General features: G+C 45.7%; 1 protein-coding gene across 2 annotated transcripts; it reads right to left on the bottom strand.

The window, feature by feature from the left end:
* Positions 1-1,095: 1,095 nt before the first annotated feature.
* LOC120022720 (syntaxin-12-like) lies at positions 1,096-6,351 on the bottom strand. Of its 2 annotated transcripts, none has more exons than XM_038966704.1 (9): positions 5,445-6,351; positions 5,229-5,298; positions 4,964-5,063; positions 4,533-4,670; positions 4,397-4,440; positions 4,159-4,264; positions 3,307-3,379; positions 2,905-2,987; positions 1,096-1,867 (listed from the first exon to the last, which is right to left on the bottom strand). In XM_038966704.1, the coding sequence occupies exons 1-9, from the start codon at positions 5,758-5,760 to the stop codon at positions 1,775-1,777; spliced, it is 1,023 nt and encodes a 340-aa protein (XP_038822632.1). In that variant the 5' UTR covers positions 5,761-6,351; the 3' UTR covers positions 1,096-1,774. The 2 variants fall into 2 exon arrangements, with proteins under 2 accessions (XP_038822632.1, XP_038822633.1); XM_038966705.1 differs by lacking the exon at positions 1,096-1,867 and adding an exon at positions 1,877-2,580.
* Positions 6,352-9,587: the final 3,236 nt, after the last annotated feature.

Genomic DNA, 9,587 nt, shown 5'->3' with positions numbered 1-9,587 from the left:
ACCACTATAACCTCCCTGTTCCTCACCACTATAACCTCCCTGTTCCTCACCACTATAAAGTCCCTGTTCCTCACCACTATAAAGTCCCTGTTCCTCACCACTATAACCTCCCTGTTCCTCACCACTATAACGTCCCTGTTCCTCACCACTATAACCTCCCTGTTCCTCACCACTATAAAGTCCCTGTTCCTCACCACTATAACCTCCCTGTTCCTCACCACTATAACCTCCCTGTTCCTCACCACTATAAAGTCCCTGTTCCTCACCACTATAACCTCCCTGTTCCCCACCACTATAACCTCCCTGTTCCTCACCACTATAACGTCCCTGTTCCTCACCACTATAACGTCCCTGTTCCTCACCACTATAACCTCCCTGTTCCTCACCACTATAACCTCCCTGTTCCTCACCACTATAACCTCCCTGTTCCTCACCACTATAAAGTCCCTGTTCCTCACCACTATAAAGTCCCTGTTCCTCACCACTATAACGTCCCTGTTCCTCACCACTATAAAGTCCCTGTTCCTCACCACTATAAAGTCCCTGTTCCTCACCACTATAACCTCCCTGTTCCTCACCACTATAACGTCCCTGTTCCTCACCACTATAAAGTCCCTGTTCCTCACCACTATAACCTCCCTGTTCCTCACCACTATAACCTCCCTGTTCCTCACCACTATAACCTCCCTGTTCCTCACCACTATAACGTCCCTGTTCCTCACCACTATAACCTCCCTGTTCCTCACCACTATAACCTCCCTGTTCCTCACCACTATAACCTCCCTGTTCCTCACCACTATAAAGTCCCTGTTCCTCACCACTATAACCTCCCTGTTCCTCACCACTATAACCTCCCTGTTCCTCACCACTATAACCTCCCTGTTCCTCACCACTATAAAGTCCCTGTTCCTCACCACTATAACCTCCCTGTTCCTGAAAGGCACCCCAGAAAGGAACCATAAAGAATAAAAAGTTGCATTACATAATACTACTGCAAGGGTTTGTTGCCCTGACAAAGGGCTTTTTGCCCTGCCAAAGATTATACCTAGTCCTACACTAAAAAAAATAAACATTCCGGCAACTGGTTTGCTCATGCAACAGTGTTGTTAAATGTATTTATTACAACCATAGTTTTTTTATTATCGTCATGTATACAGTTGGATAAAACAAAGTTGCTATCAGAACTTCATCTCACCTAAGCAATATAAGGACTATGGTGTGGTTTCCTCAACACAGATTAAGGCTAGTCCTGGACAACAACAAAACAAGCTCAATGGAGAACCTCCATTGAAAAATGTATTTTAGTCATGGAAGAGGTTTATTGTGTTGGGGGAAACCTCTCCTATAACTTGAATGGAGTGTGACACTAAACTGTTAACACACAAAAGGTGCCAGAAATGTACAGGTTACAAACATCATTGACACCCCTACAATAACAACAATTATTCTGCTTTTGTAAATACAATGAATGTTCATGTTAGTGCAGAAATATCACAAACAGATAGTCTCTTTTTATTAATCCACGCTCCAAACTTACTTCAATACTCTCCTTCATTTGAATAGAAATACTACTGCGTTGTCTCAGAGAGGAGGTTAGCTGGAGGCCTTGAGCTCAGGAGGGGGGGGGGGGGGGGGGGGTGTCAGTTAACAGGTAAGGTTACATCCCAGACCCATCCCTTTGCCACTGATACACTCCCCTGACCTCTGACCTCTGACCCTGCCAACAGTGACAAATAAAGAAGTGACAGAGGAAGGTTGGGTGCGGTCTCTCTTCTCATTGGGTGGCTTGCCAGATGATGATGCCCAGTACGGTCAGTACTATGGACAGGACCACGGCCAAGATGCACATCTTCTTACGGGACTTTTGCTGAGGTAAGAGACAGAGCAGAGGGATGGGTGGGTTGGTGACAGTTGAGATGCAGAAACAAAAAACTGTTGCTAACAGACTTTATTATACTGCTCAGTTTATACACTTTCAACAGCTCGCAGAGTCCATGATGAACTGAGGCTGTTCTGAGGGCAAAGGGATCAACAGCCAATCCAGTAGTCTGAAAGCTACAGTGAGCCTAAATTGGTCAATCGCTCCATGATTTCACTTAGAATATGCAGAATGTTCAGCTTTCCCCAACTTAAATGTAAATTCAGTTCACACTTTGTTCAGTGAGTTCCCCTCGCTCAGTTCCCCTCGCTCTCACCTGGCTCAGTTCCCCTCGCTCAGTTCCCCTCGCTCTCACCTGGCTCAGTTCCCCTCGCTCAGTTCCCCTCGCTCTCACCTGGCTCAGTTCCCCTGGCTCAGTTCCCCTCGCTCTCACCTGGCTCAGTTCCCCTCGCTCTCACCTGGCTCAGTTCCCCTCGCTCTCACCTGGCTCAGTTCCCCTCGCTCTCACCTGGCTCAGTTCCCCTCGCTCTCACCTGGCTCAGTTCCCCTCGCTCTCACCTGGCTCAGTTCCCCTCGCTCTCACCTGGCTCAGTTCCCCTCGCTCTCACCTGGCTCAGTTCCCCTCGCTCTCACCTGGCTCAGTTCCCCTCGCTCTCACCTGGCTCAGTTCCCCTCGCTCAGTTCGGCACGAGACAATCCTACTGAAAATGAATGGGATCCCTCATTTTAAAATCGTCAGCCATCGCTAACTAGCAGGGGACACCGGGTCTTGTTAATTTAACAAATATATTTAACTAGGCAAGTCAGTTATGAACAAATTCTTATTTACAATGACGGCCTATCCCGGACGACACTGGGACAATTGTGCGCCGCCCTATGGGACTTCCAATCAGGGCCGGTGGCGATACAGCCTGGAATCGAACTAGGGTCTGTAGTGACACCTTTAGCACTGAGATGCAGTGCCTTGGACCGCTGCACCACTCAGGAGTAGAGTCTTACTCTGCAACTGTGATAATTCCTCTTACCTGGAAGTAGGCGGCTCTCTGAAGCTGTTCTGTCCCTCGGTCTACGTGGACCTCAGCACTCTCCACGTTGGCCTCTATGCTGTCTGTCATGTAAACACACACAGAAAGAGGGTCAAACACCCTGGCTCAGCTTGTCACTGCCTTAAGGTGAGTCAGCTTTTCTTTAAAACACATACACTACCGGTCAAAAGTTTTAGAACACCTACTCATTCACATATAGTGTAGATGCATGTTCATTTCAAACACACGTGTTGTTGGGTCAGCGATCTACCTGGAAGCATGTGCATCGAGGGAAATCTAATCATAAAGAGTTCAAATCATGTTTTAGAGTGGTGGGTTTTTATGAAGGAAGTAACAGATTGGGGTTCTGTACTCCAGTACTACAACAGTGATGGGACTCACCAATCACCTCTCCCTGATCATGAATCATCACTGCCAGGTCCTTGAAGATCTGGTTCACATCCAAGATGTCTGACTGAAATAACAATATAACTCAAGTGAGAAAGATAATGCCTTCCTGTTTATGCCACGTGATGAACATAGGCATTGGTCTGGTCCCCAGGCGCTCCCTGAATCCTAAAATCAGGATTTCTTTCTGGATCAAAATGGAGCTTAGGTGGTGGATGTGGCAGGGGCGTGGCCAATGGTGCGGCCCCTTGCTGAACATTGTAGAGGCCCGCCCGTTGGACAGAGCGCTATACACTGAGTGTACAAAATATTAGGAGCACCTGCTATTTCCATGATATAGACTGACTAGGTGAATCCAGGCGAAAGCTACGATCCCTTATGGATGTTACTTGTTAAATCCACTTCAAAATCAGTGTAGATGAAGGGGAGGAGACAGGTTAAAGAATGATTTTTAAGCCTTGAGTCATGGATTGTGTATTGTGTGCCATTCAGAGAGCAAGACAAAATATTTAAGTGCCTTTGAACGGGGTATGGTAGTAGGTGCCAGGCGCACCGGTTTGTGTCAAGAACTGCAACGCTGCTGGGTTTTTCACACTCAACAGTTTCCCATGTGTATCAAGAATGGTCCACCACCGAAAGGACATCCAGCCAACTTGACAACTGTGGGAAGCGTTGGAGTCAACATGGGCCAGCATCCCTGTGGAACACTTTCAACACCTTGTAGAGTCCCATGACCTGATGAATTGAGGCTGTTCTGAGGGCAAAAGGGGGTGCAACTCCATATTAAGAACACCTTCCTCATGTTTTGGAATACAGAGATGGAGGTAGTGTGTGAGAGAGTTTTACTTCTAGCTGTCTGATGTTAGTCTCTCTCTCCTTGATAAGCACCAAGTCCTCTTCTGTTATGGCCTCCTCTGTCGTCTGTGTGGTTGTCTGAGCCCAATCATCTTGGCTGCAGAAAAGAAAGGACAGTGAGGAAAACACATTTTGGAGAGAAGGAGATATTTAAGAGACCAGGAACCATATCCTAAGTAGAGGAGTATTAAAACATCCTCCATTGAGAGAGAGAGAAGCTTGAACGTACTTATCAAAAGACACAAGCTGTTCCTCAGAGGCACCATCTTCAGCCTGACAGAGAGGAGCCAGACATTACGTTAGGTAAATATCACCATGAAAGTTTGAAAATAGAAAATTTGCCAATGGTATGACATTGGCCTTACTGAGAGACGGGAACCAGCTCGGGCTCTGGCCACAGACTCCTTCTCCTTCTGTGCTGCCTGGCGCTGGATGACCTGGAAGTTGTTGAGGGCAGCGGAGAAATCATTCATCAGTCGGTCTTTCTGGATCTTCTGTTGCCTCTGTGGGTTGAGCAAAGAAGAAATGGGTCATTCAAAACGCATTGTCACGGTCAGTGAGTTGTCACTGTCAAGGAGCGGTGTAGGGTGAAGTTACCCCTAGACATTGATCTTGGGTCAGTTTTACATTTCCCCCGTAATGGTTAAAGTTAGGATTGAGGGGGAGAGGAAGCTGATGCTAGATCAGTACCTATGGGACACTTCAACCTGGAGCTATTCAAACACAAAGGTTACCCAATGTCATTGTTGAGGAGTCAGTCACACACACACACAAACTCATTGGAAAAGACACTGACCTGCTCTGACGGTGCTGAAGATGGTGAGACGGAGCCCAGGTCTTTCAGGTGCTTGTTGGTCTCCTTGGCAAGCAGGTTGGTAAAGTGCTGTATCTGCTGCCTGAATGAACATGAACCCATGTCCAAAATCAGTAAGGGAGATAGCAGACTCTCAGGGAGTAACAGAACACACACACACACACACACACACATATGGTCTGTTCTGTGTTCGGCGCATTAATACGTTTGTCAGTGTATGTACAAGCAAAACAACGAGAATACTTACAGACTGTCCCTCAGTTCGCTGGTGTCTTGTCCCGTCCCCAGCTGATTCACCATGCTCTTTATCTGGGCAGCTGGGAAGTGCAAAAACATACATCCTCTAAACTGTAGGCTTTAGGATACATCTAGCATAGATTAAAGTCTTGACTTGCATGAATGAATCTTAAAATTACTCAAATCTCCTACCTTTGGTTTGCCCACTCTCAGCAGCAATACTTACTGTTCTGTGTGATCTTCTGGATGTTGGAGCTGCATGTCTGGATGAGGGTATTGGAGTCTCGTGGCTGGGTGAGGGTATTGGAGTCTCGTGGCTGGGTGAGGGTATTGGAGTCTCGTGGCTGGGTGAGGGTATTGGAGTCTCGTGGCTGGGTGAGGGTATTGGAGTCTCGTGGCTGGGTGAGGGTATTGGAGTCTCGTGGCTGGGTGAGGGTATTGGAGTCTCGTGGCTGGGTGAGGGTATTGGAGTCTCGTGGCTGGGTGAGGGTATTGGAGTCTCGTGGCTGGGTGAGATAGCGGTCTGCTTTACCAGAAGACATTGCTGCCTGTGCGGTGTGCTCTTCGGCAGGGTGAAGACGGTTGGGTGGAGACTGTTGGGGGTTGGGTGGAGACTGTTGGGGGTTGGGTGGAGACTGTTGGGGGTTGGGTGGAGACTGTTGGGGGTTGGGTGGAGACTGTTGGGGGTTGGGTGGAGACTGTTGGGGGTTGGGTGGAGACTGTTGGGTGGCAGGTATATTGGGAACGTATGTACACTTCCATTCAAAAGGCTGGGGTCACTTAAAAAATGTCCTTGTTTTCCCATGAAAACATACATGAAATGAGTTGCAAAATTAACAGGAAATATAGTCGAGACTAGGGTTGCAAAGGGTCGGAAACTTTTCGGTAAATTTCCGTGGGAATTTAAGCCCTGGAATTCTGGGAATTTTGCTTAAATTCATTAACAAAAAAAAGTTCAGCTAACAGTGAACCTTTTTTTTGTGGGATACACATAAGGCAATTCTAGGTCTTGTGGCATATTTTGGTTAAACTAACCCCAATTCAATGGAGTTGTAACCCTCTGCATGCACAGTGCACTCTTCCATCACATGTACAGCTGATTCTCAAGATTTTGCACACTAATGAGATGCTATTGAGCCCACACTACTACACTGTCTGAGCCAAGGACTACATGCTTTCTGGTAAGTTTTGATTACAATACTGCGTGGGTGAATATATTTTATATGACATACATGATTTGTTGTTAACTAGTAAATAGTAGCCTACAGCAAAGTGTGTATAAATTCTCTAACTTGTTAACAATTTCTGCTAGCTAGTTTTAGCTTGCTTGAGCCTGCTAACTGAGGAGTGTTAATTCACCGGTTTCCATACATGTTTCATTTAAAACATTTATCTTACAAAAGGAGTTGTTTAATCTAACTGCTTAACTATTTATCTGTACATGGAATTGTATTTGTTTGTTTTTTTACTCATCTTTACAGGAAAATGTCACAGGCACTATCTGATGTGAGGAGAAATTTCACTGCAGCTAATGTAGAAGGAAAAGCTGTGTACATTTGCAAATACTGTGCCAAATCATGTGAAGAATGCAACAAAGATGCCGAATCATCTGGCCAAGTGCATAAAGTTCCCTCAGCACTCACAACAAGCAACCTCTGACAAAAGTCCCTCTACTTCTATTCGAGGTGAAAATTATGAATCAGACACCTTATCGATAGCAACAGCTCATGGTCCTCCTGGAATCAGAAGTTTTTTTGACTCAATGGAGGAACGTAGTCAGAGAAATGCTGATGAATGTCTTGCTGGAGCTGTGTATGCAACTGGTTCACCTCTGATGCTCACAGACAATGTGTATTGGAAGAGATTTCTGAATGTTCTTCACCCAGCATACACCCCTCCAACCAGACATGCTTTATCTACTCATTTGCTGGTTGCAGAGCTCAAGTGAAGGTCAAGTAAATCATAGAGAAAGCAGACTATTGCAATCATCTCTGATGGGTGCTCGAATGTTCGTGGGCAAGGAATAATTAACTACATCATCTCCATCCCTCAACCAGTATTCTACAAGAGCACAGACACAAGGGACAACAGACACACCGGTCTCTACATTGCAGATGAGCTGAAGGCAGTCATCCATGACCTTGGACCACAGAAGGTATTTGCACTGGTGACAGACAATGCTGCAAACATGAAGGCTGCTTGGTCTAAAGTGGAGGAGTCCTACCCTCACATCACACCCATTGGCTGTGCTGCTCATGCATTGAATCTGCTCCTCAAGAACATCATGGCACTGAAAACAATGGATACACTCTACAAGAGAACCAAGGAAATGGTTAGGTATGGGAAGGGTCATCAAGTTATAGCAGCAATCTACCTCACCAAGCAAAGTGAGAAGAATAAGAGCACCACATTGAAGCTGCCCAGCAACACCTGTTGGGGTGGTGTTGTCATCATGTTTGACAGTCTCCTGGAGGGGAAGGAGTCTCTCCAAGAAATGGCCATATCACAGTCTGCCGATATGGACAGCCACATCAAGAGGATCGTCCTGGATGATGTATTTTGGGAGAGAGGGATAAGCAGCCTGAAACTCCTGAAACCTATAGCAGTAGCCATTGCACGGATTTAGGGAGACAATGCCATCCAGTCTGATGTTCAGACTTGCAGATGTAAGAGAAGAAATCCGTACTGCCCTACCCACTTCACTGTTGCGCCAAGCAGAGGAAACTGCAGTTCTGAAATACATCAAAAAGCGTGAAGACTTCTGCCTGAAACCCATACATGCTGCAGCGTACATGTTGAACCCCAAGTATGCTGGCAAGAGCATCCTGTCTGGTGCAGAGATCAACAAGGCCTATGGTGTCATCACTACAGTGTCTCGCCACCTTCGCATGGATGAGGGCAAGGTTCTTGGCAGTCTGGCAAAGTACACTTCCAAGCAAGGGCTTTGGGACGGAGATGCAATATGGCAGTCGTGCCAACATATCTCATCAGCCACCTGGTGGAAGGGACTTTGTGGATCTGAGGCTCTTTCCCCTGTTGTCTCCATCATCCTCCAAATCCCACCAACATCAGCCACCTCAGAGCGCAACTGGTCCTTGTTTGGGAACACACACACCAAAGCACGCAACAGGCTGACCAATACAAGGGTTGAAAAATTGGTGGCCATCTGCGCAAATTTGAGTCTTTTTGAGCCTGACAACGAGCCATCCTTAACAAGGTTGGAAAGTGACAGTGAAGATGAGGCCTCAGAATCTGATGTTCAAGAGGTGGACATTGAGGAGGTCCAGGGAGAAGACATGGAAGCCTGAGAGGAAGACAACCAAAGCTTTAGTTTCTAGACTATCATTTTACAGATGTGTTGAAAACGTTTTTGGGAGATGTGATGGATCATTCCAATATTCCCTTTTGTTGTTCAGTGAAATCATCCCATGTGAAGAGTCAACTCATTTAATTAAAGTTCAATTCGTAACAAATTATAAAAAATAAAAAAATTATACTAGAAGGATTTAATCATTTGCAATTATGTCTACTTATGATAAGGTATAAGGTTTGTGTTTCTGTCTCCATATGATATAGTAAATATATCCAATACAAAAAACACCTACATTTAAACAGTATTAATATGCATATATTCCCGTTAATTCCCATATATTCCCGTTAATTCCCATATATTTCCGTTAATTCCCATATATTCCCGTTAATTCCCATATATTCCCGTTAATTCCCACGTAAAGTTTCCATCTCTGAATATTCCCCAAAATGTGCAACCCTAGTGAAGACGTTGACAAGGTTATAAATAATGATTTTTAAATGAAATGGTGTCCTTCAAACTTTGCTTTCGTCAAAGAATCCTCCATTTGCAGCAATTACAGCCTTGCAGACTTTTGGCATTCTAGTTGTCAATTTGTTGAGGTAATCTGAAGAGATTTCACCCCATGCTTCCTGAAGCACCTCCCACAAATTGGATTGGCTTGATGGGCACTTCTTACGTACCATACAGTCAAGCTGCTCCCACAACAGCTCCATAGGATTGAAATCCAATGACTGTTCTGGCCACTCCATTATAGACAGAATACCAGCTGACTGATTCTTCCCTAAATAGTTCTTGCATAGTTTGGAGCTATGCTTTGGGTCATTGTCTTGTTGTAGGAGGAAATTGGCTCCAATTAAGCTCTGTCCACAGGGTATGGCATGGTGTTGCAAAATGGAGTGATAGCCTTCCTTCTTCAAGTTCCCTTTTACCCTGTACAAATCTCCCACTTTACCACCACCAAAGCACCCCCAGACCATCACATTGCCTCCACCATGCTTGACAGATGGGGTCAAGCACTCCTCCAGCATCTTTTCATTTTTTCTGCGTTTCACGAAT

This window comes from Salvelinus namaycush, chromosome 27, assembly GCF_016432855.1.
Source record: "Salvelinus namaycush isolate Seneca chromosome 27, SaNama_1.0, whole genome shotgun sequence".
Classification (NCBI taxonomy): domain Eukaryota; kingdom Metazoa; phylum Chordata; class Actinopteri; order Salmoniformes; family Salmonidae; genus Salvelinus; species Salvelinus namaycush.
Note: the sequence above shows the minus strand (reverse complement) of the source record. Positions and strands in the feature narration are given on the sequence as shown.

Coding starts and splice junctions, on each gene's coding strand:
- LOC120022720 (XM_038966704.1), bottom strand. CDS start 5,760: ATGTCTTCTGGTAAAGCAGACCGCTATCTCACCCAGCCACGAGACTCC. Junction 4,671..4,963: donor CTTCAGCACCGTCAGAGCAG/GTCAGTGTCTTT, acceptor CTCAACCCACAG/AGGCAACAGAAGATCCAGAA. Junction 4,265..4,396: donor CAGCTTGTGTCTTTTGATAA/GTACGTTCAAGC, acceptor TCTTTTCTGCAG/CCAAGATGATTGGGCTCAGA.